Consider the following 17,154-nt stretch of genomic DNA (forward strand, 5'->3'; position numbering starts at 1 on the left):
AAAGACTGAAGACCCAAAATGTGCACTAGTTTAAGTTCTTAGGGGAAGGAGAAAAAAACAAAAAACAAAACTCTCCTAGGTCACATGACAGCCTTACACTGACCTAGCAACGCCAAAAGAAAGATCTTTTGGGAAGATCTGACTCCTAGGGAAGACATAAACCAACTTGGAAAAGAAGGACAAACCAACAAAACAGACCGTCAACTAGCTGATATGTATATCTCAATATATACAAAAGACAGCAGAGAAAAGGAAAATTGGAAAACTCGTGATTTCTACAGACTTAACACTTGAATATGAACACAGAAGCTGCAAAAAGAGTCTTATCAATTGAAAAGTCATCTTCTGGGATTATAACAGTGATCTCAATAACATAGCCTTGTACAGAAAGTGTTTTCAAATATATTATCTCATTTAAAGTTCCTTGCTCAGTCACGCTGCTGCTTAAGCATTAAAGCCAAGACCCAGCCCACCTCCTCGCGGTACTCTTCACTCCATTCGACAGTCTAAAGAGGATTTAAAATGTACTCGGTTTATCTGCTTTCTCTACCCTCCCTGCAGAATTGAGAGAATGTCTGAAAGATACAATTTCACAAGAATCTTGGCACTTAAACTATTTATTGTTGAGAGATGACGAATATGACTTCAAGCAAAAACAAAACTATCTCAACAGTCAAAAAAGCGGGGGATGGAAGGGCATCTCTTCTCACTTCAAAGTTTTTACAATTCTTTATGACCGCCCAGTTAAACGTATAGAATGAAAAATGAAGACGAGGAATTTTTGCACTTGAGTGCTTTCTCAAGAGTAAACCAAATTCCCTGCCATTTTTTCCTGCCGCGGACCACAAAAGTGCAGGGTTGAGGTGACTGGGCCGGAGACGTGGGGCCTCGGGGTGCCTGGTCGTCCCGGCCAGGGTGGAGGGGTGAAGACCGAGGGGCGGGGGCCACTCTGACAGCTGGCAAGGAAAAAGCAGGGGACGCGTCGGTGCACGGGCGAAGAGTAGCGGCGGGGGAAGGAAGAAACGAGCCCGGGGCGAAGGACCAGAGCGCCCTCCCGCAAGGGCAGGAGAGGCGTGAGGGCGAAAGGGCGCCGGGGCGGGGCGGGCGCGCCGGCGGAAGGGGCAGCGGACCGGGACGTGGGGCCCGCCGCGTCCCGGACGCGGTGCGGGCGAGGGGAGGGGCGTCCCCGCGCAGGACGGGCGGGCGCGGGGAGACAAGGATTCGGGGTGCGCCGGCCGCCCTCTCGCTTGGTCGCGGACTGCAGGGGCGGGGCCGGCCGGACCCCACACGGCGGCCGCGGGTGAGGGAAGGGCGCGCCAGGCACCTGCCGCCTCCACCGTGGCGGCCCCGGGCGGGCTCGGCTCTCACCTCTCCGGTTCATGGGCCGGATCCGCACAGCCACTTTCACTTTGGAATCCCCCATCCTGCTGCTGCCGAGACTCTCCCTCGGCTTCCGTCTGCCTCGGCCACCGGGCAACTCTTCGGGGCTGGCCGGGCGGGAGGGGGCTGCGGGAGGGAGGGGCGGGGAGGGGGCGGAGCCGGGGCGGGGCGGGGCAGGTCGCCGAGCTCTCGGCGCTCCCTCGTTGCATGACGGGACTTGTAGTCCCTGAAGGTAGTCGTGGGCAGTGGGCAGGACAGCGGCGGAGGGGCTCGGGTGGGGCAGGAGACATTAGACGCATTTCGCTCTCTGGCACGTGTAAATGCTCCTCTGTTTCTACATCATTCTACTCTCACAGCTAGTACTGAAACATACGCCGTCGGTAGGCTGATACCACACCTGAAAATAGTTGAATAGATGACATTGGAGACCCTGAGAGCGATTTCTTCAGACTTATTTCCCGCTAACCTTAAAGTTTGATCCCCGCCTCAACTTCCTCTGCCTGGATTGCACTCCCGGCCTTGTTTGCTGAAATCTTCCTTCAAGACAAGGCAAAAGTTAACCTCTTCAGGATGTCTTCATAGATCCGCAGGTTAACCATATACAACCTCGCCCTCTGAGCCCCTACCAATCTATTCCAGTCTTGACCTTGGGCTCTGGAACCAATCCAAATTCAAATCCTGCACCAACACTTTTCAGCGGTGTGACCACGGACAAGTGATTTGATATTTAGCGCTTGTCTTTTCATGATTAAAATGGAGACATTAATGCCTACTTCATAGGATTGTTGCAAGGCTTAAATGAGTTAATACGAATAAGTTCTTTTAAAACTCCCTGGCACATAAGAAGTGATCAATAAAAGTAAGTCATTATTATCGCACTTATGCTGCGATTATTTGTTCTCCTGCCATATATTTTTTAAACCATATCTTATGTGTGTAGTTTAGCAGGTAGTAGAGACCCAGTAAACATTTATTGCGTGAATGAGTGAGTGAATGAATGCATGAAGCCGCGCTAAAATTAGCTTGTTATTAAACCCAAGCAGAGACTACTAACTGGTGGCCTACTGGCCAGATCTGACCTGTAAATATGTTCCATTTGGGCCAACAGTACTGTCATGAAAATTAGGAGACTTGTCTGTGCAATTCTGGGCCTGTGCAATTACATCCTGAGAATAATGGATTAGAACTAGGTGGCAGTGGCCACTTTTATGAGAGGCAAGTTTCTCCCTTTCACCATTGCCTACTTCCACTCGGCTTTACCACTCATGTGCCTGGATCCTGTAGGTTTGTGATGCCTACTTGGATATGTTTTAATGATAGTACAAAACTCAGAACTATTTTACAGGTGAATAAATACAGAAAGCCAGCATGACTTGCCCTTTTACCAACCATCCTATCGTTGACCTGTCAAAAAGGTTAAAAGCGCCTTTAAGCGGAATGTAATTCTTGTACCACATATAGATGAACATTGAAGACATTATGCTCATTGAAATAAGCCAGACACCACACACAAAAACACTGTGTGGTTTCATGTATATGAGATACCTAGAAAAATGAAATTCATAGAGACAGAAAGCAGAATGGTGGTTGCAGGGGGCTGGAGGAAAGCAGGAATGGTAGTGTGTTTTGTTTTGTTTTGTTTTGTTTAATGTTTGAGTGAGAGAGAGAGAGAGAGAGAGAGAGAGAGAGAGAGAAATGGAGCTCGAGCAGTGGAGGGGAGAGAGAGAGGGAGGCACAGAATCCAAAGCAGGCTCCAGGCTCTGTGCTGTGAGCTGTCAGCACAGAGCCTGACACAGGGCTCAAACTCATGAGTTGTGAGATCATGACCTGAGCTGAAGTTGGACGCTTAACTGATTGAGCCACCCAGTGCCCCAGTGAGTTAGTGTTTAATAGAGTACAGAGTTTCTGTTTCGAAAGATGAAAAAAGTTCTGGAGAAGGATAGTGATGATTGTTGACAACAATAGGGATATACTTAATGCCACTGTACACTTAAAAGTGGTTTAAATGAGGGGCGCCTGGGTGGCTCAGTCGGTTGAGCATCCGACTTTGGCTCAGGTCATGATCTCGCGGTCTGTGAGTTCGAGCCCCGCGTCAGGCTCTGTGCTGACCGCTCAGAGCCTGGAGCCTGCTTCCGATTCTGTGTCTCCCTCTCTCTCTGCCCCTCCCCCGTTCATGCTCTGTCTCTCTCTGTCTCAAAAATAAATAAACGTTAAAAAAAAAAAGTGGTTTAAATGGTAAATTTATGTTATATTTTACCACAACTTTTTTTTTTTTTTTTTTGAGACAGGGAGAGACAGAGCATGAACAGGGGAGGGTCAGAGAGAGGGAGACACAGAATCCGAAACAGGCTCCAGGCTCTGAGCTGTCAGCACAGAGTGCGACGTGGGGCTTGAACTCACGGACCATGAGATCATGACCTGAGCCAAAATCAGACGCTTAACCGACTGAGCCACCCAGGTGCCCCTACCACAACTTTTTAAAAAGGTTTTGTTATGTCCCCTTTACCAGAGTTGGGTACTCTGGTCCTAAACATACTTCCTAATAACCGTCTTCCCACATTCAGATTACAGCAAATAAGGATTTGCAATGTGTCAAGGTTCCTGGGCAGCCGTTCTTCCCTTTATATCTCTTTTATAATGTGGCAAATGTTGGTTTTAAAAGGCATGTTGTTGGGGCGCCTGGGTGGCTCAGTCGGTTAAGTGTCAGACTTCGGCCCAGGTCACATTCTTGTGGCTCGCGAGTTCGAGCCCCGCCTGGGGCTCTGTGCTGACAGCTGGGAACCTGGAGCCTGCTTCCGATTCTGTGTCTCCCTCTCTCTCTGACCCTCCCCCCATTCATGCTCTGTCTCTCTCTGTCTCAAAAATAAATAAACGTTAAAAAAAAAATTTTTTTTTAAGGCATGTTGTGATGATAGCTTGAATCTAGCATTGTAAACCGAGGTCAGACAGGCAGAAAAAGAGAAGGCTGCACAGTTTCTGTGGGAACCTTGTGTTTGAATTTATGCTCAAATTTCCGAAGAAAGCCCCTAAGGAGGTGAAGTGGGGGTGGGGCAGAAATTAATAGGGAAGAGGTGAGGACTTTCTCTAAAGTTCCAAAATCATTTAAATTGTCGGGGAAATGTTTGATTGGAAGAAAATGATAGTAGCTTCCCAAGGAACTGTAGAGAAAACCCCTGTGGGCCATTCTCTGTTCTGACTTCTATTCACACCAACTTCTCTCTTTTAACTTCTGCAATATAGATGAGGAGAGAGGATTCTTAGAGAAGAGAGCCCAAGACCAGAAGTGCCTTTATCTTCCCATGGAAAGTCTTCCTGAGGTAGACCAGAGAGAAAGGACTGAGATACAGGTTACAACCTGCAGCCCAGGAGCTTGGGGGCTTTAACATCAGGCGAACCTGGAAAGCTGCCTAGTCACTATGCAGGGGGTGTGGGCTCAGGCTCAACAGGAGACAGGAAAAGTCAGGTCTCTCTCTTAACTACTCAGAGGAATGAGGGAAGAAAAAAGAACTTGGTAAATAAAGCACTCCCTTGGACCTTTGTTTTGTAAAGCAAGGATTTAAGAAGCCAACCAATATTTATTGGGTACCTACTAGATTCAAGGTCTGTTTAAGGTTGATTTTGAGCTGTGTTGATAAGTTTCTTATTTTTTGCCCTGACATTTTGCAAATTTACTCATTCTAAACCTGATTTCTGGTTTACTTTTTGTTACTTTGATCCACTCATTCAGCAGTTTCTGGTGACGCCTGCGTCGACTGAGGAATACATTTTGCCTTCTCTTTATAAGATCATCACTTACAGAATAATACTAGCTAACATACTCTGAATGCTCACTATGTGCCAGATACTGTCATAAACATTTTACACGAATTAATTCACTTACCACTCACTAACTCTGTGAAGTACTTACTGTTATTATCCCTGCATTACAGATGGGGAAACCAAGGACCTGAGCAAATCACCAAAGGAGCCGCGGTGCTCCTACTGTTCAGACCTCCCATCCACAGTCTTCCCGGATGGGAGGTGTCTACATGCAGATTGCTCAGCCCCTTGGAACCTGAGATTTATTTTTCACCATTCTACTTTCCAAAAATCGTTTCTAAAACTCCATTATTGTAAAAAAGTGGGAACTGTGTACTAAGTTCTGTTTTTGCCTTTAAAAAGGAAGGAATGAGCTAATGGCTCGATCAGGCAAAACATTTCTTTCCAGAATAAATCAGGATTCACCTGTGTGTCTTAGCTGTGCCAGAGCTTAGTTTTCCCAATTAGAATTGTCTCTTCCAGTCTCCTCAGCTATACTGTGAGCACAAGGAGGGTGTCTTTTTCAAGTCTCTTTGTCTCCGACACTCACTACAATGCCTGGAACTGAGTAGGCAGGCACTTAATACATTTAGGGGAATGAAGATACTAGCAACACAGCATCACAATTGACCTCAGACAGATTGATTAGATGACTTGCCTCAGATCACACAGTTAGTAAGCGGCTGGGCTGGAGGACAAACACAAATTGGTCTGATTCCAGAAATCTAGGCTGTTTTCACAAAGAAGCCATCCCCATGGGTCCTTTCATGTATTTTTCATGCTTTTCTACCTTGTGAATCCTTGGTGGGAGACTCGGCCTCCATAATAGCAGTCATCATGTCATAGCTGTTATTTATGGAATGCTTCTGTGCCAGGCATTGTGCTCAGCACTCCCCATATATGATCTCATTTAGTTTTCACAACTATCCCATGAAGTGGGTGCTATGATTATAGCCTTTGACAGATGGACAACTGAGACTTAATAAGGCAAGTTAACTCACACAGTAGCCTGAGTAAGAAGTTCCTGAATGCAAATCCTGGGTGTCCCTTGTCTAGACTGCCAAACCATTACCAGTACCCCACCCTGTCTCTTCATGTAGTACCTGATGCTCAGCTGGTCTTTCAGTGTTTACTGACACTCCTCATCAACCACCCACTAACAGGACCACACCTGGATCTTGCCATGACCTAAGACTGCTCCACCTATGAAATTCAATAACTCTCATCCATAACCTCAACTTCATCCAAACTCCCTCACCCTCCTACTTCCAAGGACCAAGTACATCGTTCTTAAGCCTCTAGTTCCTCAACCTACCTCATTTCTCATACTCAAACTCCTTAAAAAAAAAGTTTATTTATTTTGAGAGAGAGAGAGAGGGGCAGAGAGAGAGGGAGAGAGAGAATCCCAAGCAGGTTCCATGCTGTCTGTTCAGAGTCTGATATGGGGCTCAATCTCACAAACCTTGAGATCATGACCTGACCTGAAACCAAGAGTTGGATGCCTAACTGACTGAGCCACCCAGGTGTCCCTCATACTCAGACTCCTTCAGGGGTTCATTTTTACCTTATTTTCTCTTTCTTTCTTTCTTTCTTTCTTTTTCTTTTTTGTTCTTTCTTTCTTCCTAGAGATAGTGAGTGGCGCAGGGAAAGAGACAGAGGGGGACAGAGGATCTGAAACAGGCTCTGTGCTGACAGCAGAGAGCCCAACATGAGGCTTGAACTCACGAGTTGTGGGATCATGACCTGACCCGAAGTTGGACGCTCAACTGATAGCCATCCAAGTGCCCCAGAGATTCATTTTCTTACAACCCTAGTCTAAACCTTACTCTTGACTATATCATCAACACCACTCATGACCTGTAAATCCCTAAACTTATGTAATCAATTTCCCTTGTGTGCCCAGGAACCCAGCTAGAGGAAGTCACACATCCATACACAGTGGTGGTCTTTGATCAAAGACCAAATCTGTGGCCTTTGATCTCAGCGTGGCCCTCAGTAGAGCTTGAAAACTGTTCTCCTGCTCGGGTCTCCCTCCTGTTCCTCCAGAGGCTTTTACCATCTTCATCACTGTCTTCAAGCCCCCATCCCAAGAAGGCCACCCAGCCCAGCATGGCCACTCCCAAATCATGCCACTCCTGCATTGCTGTAAAAGATCAAGGCTCTCAGGTGAAAATTCCCTAAATTTCCTATGCCCGTAATTTTATCTATGACTATATTAGCACGAACTTTTCCCCTCCAGTTGCAGAGGTAGGTGTGCACCTTCAGCTCAAGGCTAAGACCTCTGTTCCATGATCTTTCATCCCACCTCCATGGCAAAGTTGTTCTGTTAGTCATTCCCTGTCTAACCAATTCAACCTTTCCTTCTCCACTAGCCCCTTCTTTTTAGCTGGTATCTCCCACAGAAAAATCAAAACAAAAAATAAAACTCAAGGGAAAAAAAAAAACAAGGACAACTTTGTGTCAACCCTTGGTCCACTTGTAGTTACCAGCCTTTCTGCCTCGTAGCCATCCTCCCCCAAATAATAATCCATACTCATTGTTTTTCCTTCCTCACCTGTCATTAGTCAACCAACTATTAATTTAATCATGCTTTCACCCACCCTCACCCCTCTAATAAAACTGTCATTGCAATCAGCCTTCCTATTGCAAACCCAGTAGGGTATCTTTCAGCATTTTACTTGATACTTGATTTCTCTGTGATATTTGGCGTTATTAGCCATCCCTCTTCTTGAAGCTTTTGAGTCTGTCCCTTGATTTCTATGGCAGCACTCTGTTCTCCTTGTTTTAATTAACTTATTACCCCAGTCAACAAACTTCCCTATCATGTGCTTGGCACTACTGTGTTAGGTGCTTTGGATACAAAGATAAGAAAGACATGGTAACTGTCCTTAAAAACGAAAAGATTTGCTTAGATTTCTGGAAAATCAGTAACTTCTTCAAGTTCTTTTGCTGCCTCTTTGCTTGTTTCTCAGTGCCATGTAGGAGTCCCCTTTAAAGACAGTGGCCTCAAAAAGGGGCAGGCTCAGTATGCCAGGCCTGAGAGATCACACAGAAGGCAAAGCTAAGGATACTCCAGCCAGTTCCAGGGTGGGGGAGAAAGAGCCAAGAGACAGAATGGCTGCCCATTCTTTCTCTACCTCTAGCTAAGAGGTAGAGAAAGTAGGCACAGAAGACGACAAAGGAAAGAAACAGTAGTATGCACTCTCCTAAAAGGGTAAGGCCACAGCCTTGGGGTTTAGGAGGCTGAAGGAATTAGCTTGGATTTTGAGAGGTTTAGATGATTAGAAGGGTGCTCTTGAGTGTTGGAGATTAAAGATCTCCTCTGAGGGGCGCCTGGGTGGCTTAGTCAGTTGGGCATTCAACTTGATTTCAGCCCAGGTCATGATCCTGAGCCCCATATCAGGCTCCACATGAGCATGGAGACTATTTAGGATTCTCTCTCTCTCTACCTCTGCCTCTGCCCTTCCCTCTCTCTCTCTCTCTCTCATAAAAATTAAAAAAAAAAAAAGATGTCCTCTGAATATACTAAGTAGGGTGGCCCCAGACAAGGCCCTCTTTCCCTGGGATCTCATTTGGAATGAGATATGGTTTATGAGACCAGAGAGCAAGGTGTAACTTGTAAACTCAATTATTTACGTACTAATGTTCTTTTTGTTCTCTTTTTGTGCTTAGTAAACTTTTCTTAAACTTATGTTTGTTTGACCTATGCTAAGGGGAAGCAAAGGAAGGGGCTTTTTGACAGATCTTTAAAAAGCAAGTCTATCTCTGAGGCCAATGTGGTAAGGGCAGTGGGGACTGGGAAAAGACCACAAGAGTCAAATCAGAAGTACAGATTTGAGATCACTGGGTTCTGCTCCAGGAGAGTCCTCTCTTCATGCTGGCTTCACAGACCTGGGTTTTACTCTTTTATGGAGCGTGGCATTCCTCATCTGCCTTTATCACTTACTGCTCTCCAAGACTGTTGGTCCAGTCTCTATCATCCCCCAAACTTGCTTTGATTACTCTCACTCAAAACTGCTACTGTCCTTAGGATGCCCTCCCTCTGCCAGTTGAAATCTAACCATTCAAGCCTTATTTTCTCCATAAAGTCATCCCTCACTAATCCTACACGCATTACTATTTCCCTTCTGGAAACTTTTCTAGTACTGTACTATGTTAGCGTCGGGTTACGAGCCGACTTCAATAAGGTATATAAGTCTTGTCTTCTCCAATTAGACTGAGAACTCAGTAGCAGGGATGATGTCTTCTCATTCTTGGTATTGCTCAAAGCAAGGAGCACACAGCCAACACCGAATATACTAGGTGACTGAATTGTTTCCATTTTTAAAAGGCACAGAGGTGGAAGAGCCAGGAGACAAGAGAAGGGATTTAAGTTAATTATTTTGACTGATATTCTAGAGTAACAAGAAATTCCGGGAATAAATAAGCCTGGAGAGGGAGTGGAGTAGAAGATCTTTAGAACATCATTTGGCCCTTTTTATTGAGGAAATTTAAATTCCTACTAATCTCTGAAGAGCCAGAAGATGGCCTTCCAAAACACAGATTTTACACTAAGCACCCCCCAAAGTGTTCACTCTATGTACAAACATAAATTTACTTCCCCCTTTGCTGAAAAGCAACTCTTGAGATGCCTGGGTGGCTCAGTCGGTTAAGCATCTGACTTAATTTCGTATTAGGTCATGATCTCACAGTTTGTGGGTTTGAACCCCACATCAGGGTCTGTGCTGACAATTTGGAGGCTGCTTGGGGTTCTCTCTCTCTGCCCCTCCCCTGCTCGTGCACTCTGTCTCTCTCAAAATAAATAAATAAACTTAAAAAAAAAAAAGAAAAGCATCTCTTAAGGACCTCAATAACGAATCTCTGATAGGCTTAGTGCGTCTCCATAAATCATTCAGGAACAGAGGTCAAGAGGAGGTATTCTTTTGATATTATTCAAGCCAGATTGTACAGATCAGTGCCCATAAGTGAGCACAAAAGGACATCTATAAAATATTCATGGGCTATGGCACAAAGCACTGACTGCTTGGGGGACCCGCTGCACCCCCTAAGGGATTAGATTAGTCAGATCTGTGGTTGCAGTGGTCTACTCCCTTAAACTCAGAGATTTCCACAGCTCATCAACAAATCTGACTTAGAATTTAAAGGGATTTTTTGAATCTTTGAAAGTTTAGGGCAGGCTGGAGGTAAACTATTTGGCTCAGGCTCCTTGCCTAAGGGAAGCGACTGACTTTTCCACAAAGAAGGCTATCTGGAAAAGGAGCAAAAACCTCCTCTGGGAAATATTGTATAGAGTTGGAAGAAAATTAATCTCTCAGGAATATACCTTGAAAGGAATCTTTGCCATCAAAGATACTCTCCTCCTTTTGTTCCTTATTGATATTGTTAAATCAAATATTATTTAATCTAACCAATATTTATGGGTTTTTTTTAAGTTTATTTATTCGTTTTGAGAGAGTCAGAAACAGCATGAGCAGGGAGGGGCAGAGTCTAGAGAGGGGGACAGAATTCCAAGCAGGCTCCACACTGTCAGTGCAGAGCTGGACACGGAACTCTATCCCATGAACTGTGAGATCACGACCTGAGCTGAAACCAAGAGTCGGACGCTCAACTGACTGAACCACCCAGGTGCAACTAATCTAACCAATATTTGATTGCATGTGTGTGTGATCAAATACTTGCCTGTGATAAGGAAGCAAAAAATGAGTATGAGTATGACAAGCTCTGCATTTCCAGAAGGTTACAATTTATTTGAAGATAAGTATGCTGTTACAATGGAAGGAAATATCCACAGAATTCCACCTTTGATACGAGGGAGGTAATTAAGATCCTGTTTTCCCGGGGAGATTGTCACATATCACAGTAGCAGGTGGGTGGGGTGGAGGCCAAAGTGTAGCTGGGGAGAGAGGACCATTCTGAGTCACCACAGATTCAGATCTAGAAGGTGTCACCTAGGCAGGAAGCATGAGGGTGGGGCACCCAAATCCCGATACTGGAGGGAAGACAAGAGGAGAGGAAATGTTCCAGGCTAGGATAGATGCCATGTGTGGTTTTAATCTTCTAGGCACCAGGCATGAAGTGGTTAAAGAGAAACCCAAGACAGCTGTAGCCTGGGGGGCCTCTGTAATAGGAAGTATCATAGAGTTCATTTTTCTATGTCACCAAGGGAGACTTCATTCAGCTGGGACCCAATCTGGAAGCTATTCTACCCACTAGAAAGCCAGGAGCTATAACACCCGCCCAATGCCACAGAATGACTCAGAGGCAGCTGAACAAGCCCCAGAATGGAGTGGGGACAGCTGCACTATTCTCTCACTGGCACATCATCTGTGGAAGGAAAAGCAAAACCTCCTTCAAAATATAGAAAGATGTAGCCATCATTCACCAGTATGATTCCAGACAGATCAAAGGCTTACATGCATCAACTTGAACTAGAGAAAAGTAAAAGTGAATAGTTAGCTGATTGCAAGCAAAGAAAGAAGTCATCAGTAATAGTACAAGTACCAAGAACTTGTTCGAGGTCTGTATAGGTGGAAGTGGGACTCAAACATGGGTCCGAGCAACTCCAGAACCCTATTCTCAACCCTGTACAAAACTGCTTCTTTAAGAAAAAACAAAAACAAAAACGGGTAGTTCAAAAAACAAAGATTTCTAAAGTATGCCCAAAAACTTCACCAAAAAAATGGAAAGACCAAGCCACAAATTGAGAAGTGTGGCAAGTTTGATTGACGTAGACTTACAGTCCTAAAGAAGATTTATAAATCAAAAAGACAGAAAGAGACCAATAGAAATGTTTTTTAATTTATTTTTAAGACCAATAGAAATTTTGATAAAAGTAAGAAACAGGCTGTTTCCAAAGGAAAAATATGTGGTTCATGAACGTGTGAAAAATGCTCAATCTGCTTCATAGTAAAGAAATGCACATTTGATGGTGTGCCTGAGTGGTTCAGTCAGTTAAGCGTCAGGCTTTGGCTCAGGTCATGATCTCGAAGTTCATGAGTTTGAGCCCCACGTCAGGCTCTGTGCTGACAGCTCAGAGCCTGGAGCCTGCTTCAGATACTGTGTCTCCTTCTCTCTCTGCCTCTCCCCCACTTGCACTCTGTCTCTGTCTCTGTCACTCTCTGTCTCTTAAAAATAAACAATAAAAAAATATTTAAAAAAGAAATGCACATTTGGCAAAGACATGGCAATTTTCCTTCTAACAAATTGGCAAACTTCTAACAAAAAATTAATGCCTAGTTTTTGGTGACATAAAGTTGGTAAAGGGACTGTTTTTTTAGAGAGCCAACCCAGGACACAATCATTCCAGAAAACAATTAATAACAATAGAATATATAATAAATAACTAGATATATGCGTTGTTAAGATAAAAATATGAAAACAAGATATTAATCTAAAACTAGATGTTATTTAGTATTGTTTACTTATCCATTACATAAATTATTTATTTATTTATTAAATGTTTATTTTTGAGAGAGTGAGTACATGCACACACACACATATGCATGAGCAGGGGGAGAGGCAAAGAGAGAGGGAGACAGAGGATCCAAAGCCGGCTCTGCACTTACAGCAGAGAACCCAATGCAGGGCTCAAATCCACGAACTGTGAGATCATGACCTGAGGCAAAACCAGACGTTTAACCAACTGAGCAACTCAGGCACTCCCATAAATGCTATTTAAACAAAACCACAATAAGACTAGTTAACAAGGGCAACATATATTTGGTAACAAGACAAATTAGAAAATGATGTGCAGGAAAAATATGATTTTTTTAATGTTTTTAATTTTTAAGTAACCTCTACATCCAATGTGGGGCTCGAACCCACAACCTCAAGATCAAGAGTCGCACACTCCACCAACTGAGCCAGATAGGCGCCTTGAAAAATGATATTTTTATCATGTTTCTTTCAATTCTCTGATACAGCAACTTACTTTTAACTTTTTAAAACTCTTTATTGGATATTTACATTTTGTAGGCTGTATTATTATTGTGTATGCTTAAGATACACAAATGTAATACTTTACAAAAGGGGAGTGTAAATACAATAGGACTAATTAAACAAACCTTAACCTATGTTTAATAAAAAAAAAACAAAAGATTTTCTTTCTCTCCCATAATACCATAGGATATTTTTACCCTTTCTGTTTCCTTTTATAATAACTTAGAGCCTCCTTTTGTTTTATATAGTGATAGAATGAATATACTCAAATGTAAAAGTCATTTTGATTTACAGAGATGCTCCTATCAAGCCCACATTACACTAATTCCAATGTGATGGAAACAAGCTAATATCCTCTCAACAAAGCATTTCAGCATGGAATACTTAGGATTTTACTTACTAGTAATAGCAGGGTTTTAGACATGTAAGAATTTGTATCCAACTCTCCAAAAATGTTCATCCACTTTGCAACTACAAGCTTGTTTTGGAAGAAATAACAGCTTATCAATGTCTTTATCAATAACATCTTTGCGTCTCTACATCCATCTTATCAACTATTCATATCTAAAATGCTCATCATTCGTGAGCACTCCAAAGCAAGCCATTCTCCAGGCCCATGTCTCAGAAGGCTATCTCCTTCCATTTTTATAGCCAAATATCTCATTAAGTTATTCTGCAGTTTTCAAGAGCCTGAAAAAGGACCAAAGCTTTTGTAATGAAAATCTCAATTTCATAGGTGAGCAAATCACATCCCTCTTTTAGCAATGTGGTGGTGGTGTACAAGGTATGCAAAATATGTAGCAGAAAAGATCTTTTTTCATAGTCTTTGGTGAGAACAGTATAGACGGAATGTAATTTGCCCAAATTTACATTTTGAACTGTCTGCCAAATATGCAGATAAGCATGATCCAGCTTGTAGTTGGATAATATATCAACAACCTTTTGTTTTATGTTTTCTATAGTTGCACTAAAGTCTTCATAGAAATCAAGAAGATGATTTGGAATTCCATTTTTCCTATCAAAGTACCCAAGAAATAGAACTTTTTTTGCTGTCAGGGAGGAAGAAGTTTTCCTATGCCCTCTTAGTTCAGTAGCTGGAGCCTGCGAATTAAACTGACAAAGACCAATTAACAGGAGAAAAGGTATAATTTTTATTTAATATTTATGTGCCCAGGAGTTCACAGAAAAGAAGTGAAACTCAAAGAAGCAGCTAGACTTGGGTGTGTATATACCATTTGAACAAAGGAAAGGAGGTTTGGGTTCCAAGAGATGATAAATCACAGGGAAGAGATTGGGGAATATATGGGGGAACTAATGGAAGATAATGGATATTTTAGTAAGGTCTGTTTATGCAAACCCATCTCAGTTTCGACTCCCTATTTCTGATGATGAAAGTGCTTTTCTTCCTGGTGCAAGGGGCAGGGCTGGGGGGAGGGGTGGGGAGGCACCTTTCTCCAGGGAAAATTTAATGTTTTTTTATTTATTTTTGAGGGAGAGCGCATGTGAGGAGTGTAGGGGCGGGGGGGGGGGTGTGGGGGGGGGGGCGGGACAGAGGATCCTAAGCAGGCTCTGTGCTGACAGCAGTGAGCCTGAGGCAGGGCTCCAACTCAGAAACCGCAAGATCATGACCTGAGCTGAAGTCAGATGCTCAACCCACTGAGCCACCCAGGTACCCCCAGGGAAAATTTATATAGTGCTTTGAGGCAGATGGAAGAGGGCAGAGAGCATGTTTTGTATCCGCTGTTTCTCTAGTAACTTCAGCTCAAAAGAATATGCCAAGCTGGCATATTTGGGGGTGGCATATCCTGATCCCCTTTATTAACACCACTGTTGCTGTGATTTAACTTATCACTTGATACACTGTAGAAAGTGTAACGTTGGTGAGCTCTGCCAGAATGGCTCTCCATTGCAGGAGGCCAATACATTCGTTATCAGAATTTCCTCTTTTCGTTCTCCTGTTCTCCCATAGGACACTTCAGTTTTAACCTCTGAATCAGGAAATGTGACTTCACTCAGTCACAGAGCAATCAAAAGGAGCAATATGAAACTGTGTGTTCCTTAGTGTGGTATGTTCTCACTAATTCAATGGCCACTCTTTTCCACAAAGCATTGGTGCCCTTTGGAGAAACAAACAAACAAACTTTTGATTGTCTCATCCCAGACTTCTGAGATTCATTCTTCATCTGTGATTTTATATCTTCTCCACCATACCTGACTCCAATTTTTTTTCTGCACCTGCATAGTGTGCCCTGTTTTGGTTATTTACCTCCCCAACCATGTCCCTGTGTCTTTTCATCTGCCAGTAAAATGACACAGTTTAGCCTTCGTTTTCAGAGACGTCTGGGTCATGCTGGAGTTGGTATTATAATCTGAATTCTTAGAAAACATGATCACAATATTCACGATGTTAAATATTAAACTCGCACTCAATACAAATTCTCAGTACAAACAAAGCACAACAGTTAATCCATAGGCAGAGACAAGGACAGTTAAGCCTCACAGTTACAAGGCATTTTGAGTTACACTCAAGTCAAATCATGCTGATGATCACAAGGAACTGAAAGTCATGGCAGCCAACATGGGTAGTTGGTGACCATGGAGGGTGGATAATCTATGCCATATCCATTTGACGCTAAAAGCAATGTTGTTTTCAGCCCACATGTTTTAGCAACCACGTGCATCTTATACTTTTCCCCCAAGCCTCCACACCCATACTGAATGAAAACTTGGAGATCTAGAGGGGTTTCCTGGAATGTGGAACTTTCAGTGCTAAAGCCACAGGGGGACAGTCCCTATGACAACAGCACTTTCAGATATTTCTGGTAGGAAGTATATATTGGTGCAACTTTTCTAGAGAGCAACTTAGACATTAAAGAGTCTTAAACCTGTTTATACCTGTGAACCCGTTGGTCATTCCACTTCTAGGAAGTTTATCCTAAAGAAGTAATTAGAGGAGGTCATAAATAAACATTTACAATTATGGATAATCAGTTGGGTTTTATTTATAGTATTCAAAAACTGAAAATAGTTTAAATTTCCAACAATAGGGATATAGATAAACTGTTATATGTATTTTTTATAAGGGGATGCAGTCATTACACACAATCATGAAAATTCATGTTTTTGGAAAATATTTAATGGCATGGAAAAATACATTCTAGCAATAATTTAAAAAAATTTTTTAATGTTTATTTTTGAGAGAGAGAGAGAGACAGAGTGTGAGTGGGGGAGGGGCAGAGAGAGAGGGAGACACAGAATCTGAAGCAGACTCCAGGTGCTGAGCTGTCTGCACAGAGCCTGACATGGGGCTTAAACTCACAAATCACAAGATCATGACCTGAGCCGAAGTCAGACGCCTAACCGACTGAGCCACCCAGGCGCCTCCTAACAATAATTTTTAAAAACAGTTTTCAGTATGATCCCATTTTTACCTAAGATATGCATTTATACCCATATATAAACCTGTACACTAAAAGAAAAAGAACAACTAGAAATACCCCAGAATGTTAGATTTTAGTTGGGAGGACTATGGCTAATTTTAATGATTTATTACACTTTCCATATTTTCCTAATTTTCTATAATCAATAAATTTTTTCTGACTTTTTTGCTTTTGTGACATTTAACCATTTCATATTTTTGAATTACATATTTCAATGACAAAAAAGTGCTATAAAAATAAGACAGTAAACTTCTCTGTACTGTAATGAAATCAGAGTAGTTTTAAGGTATGGCCAGATTTCTTGATTAGCCACTGTCAAGATGAAAAGGTTAAAACAGAATTTTGATAGATATCATCCAAGGTCCAAGCGAGCGACACCAAGGGACCCTACCCTTAGGGTCACTTCATTCAGCTACATTTTGCATAAAATTCAAGCTGGCCTTCATTCACAGGCTCTTCTCAGACTTGGAGCCATTGTTTCTTTCATAGACAATTGATGTAATTATCCTTCAGACCTTCTCTTGTAGATTTGCCTGATGGCTTAAAAACATAATTAGATCAAATGTCTTAATACTGTCTGAGGAAGGAGCAATTGCCA

The 17,154-nt window shown here is 42.9% G+C and overlaps 1 protein-coding gene across 1 annotated transcript in view; it reads right to left on the reverse strand.

Moving 5' to 3' along the window:
* KIF13B (kinesin family member 13B) overlaps positions 1 to 1,514 on the reverse strand; it is a 202,930-nt gene extending 201,416 nt beyond the window's left edge. Inside the window, exon 1 of the mRNA XM_043565066.1 lies at positions 1,369 to 1,514. Coding sequence (XP_043421001.1) covers positions 1,369 to 1,423 — 55 coding nt within the window. The 5' untranslated portion in view covers positions 1,424 to 1,514. The remainder of the gene's footprint in view (positions 1 to 1,368) is intronic.
* Between the last annotated feature and the right edge of the window lie 15,640 nt (positions 1,515 to 17,154).

Source organism: Prionailurus bengalensis, chromosome B1, assembly GCF_016509475.1.
Source record: "Prionailurus bengalensis isolate Pbe53 chromosome B1, Fcat_Pben_1.1_paternal_pri, whole genome shotgun sequence".
In the NCBI taxonomy this organism is placed as follows: Eukaryota; Metazoa; Chordata; class Mammalia; order Carnivora; family Felidae; genus Prionailurus; species Prionailurus bengalensis.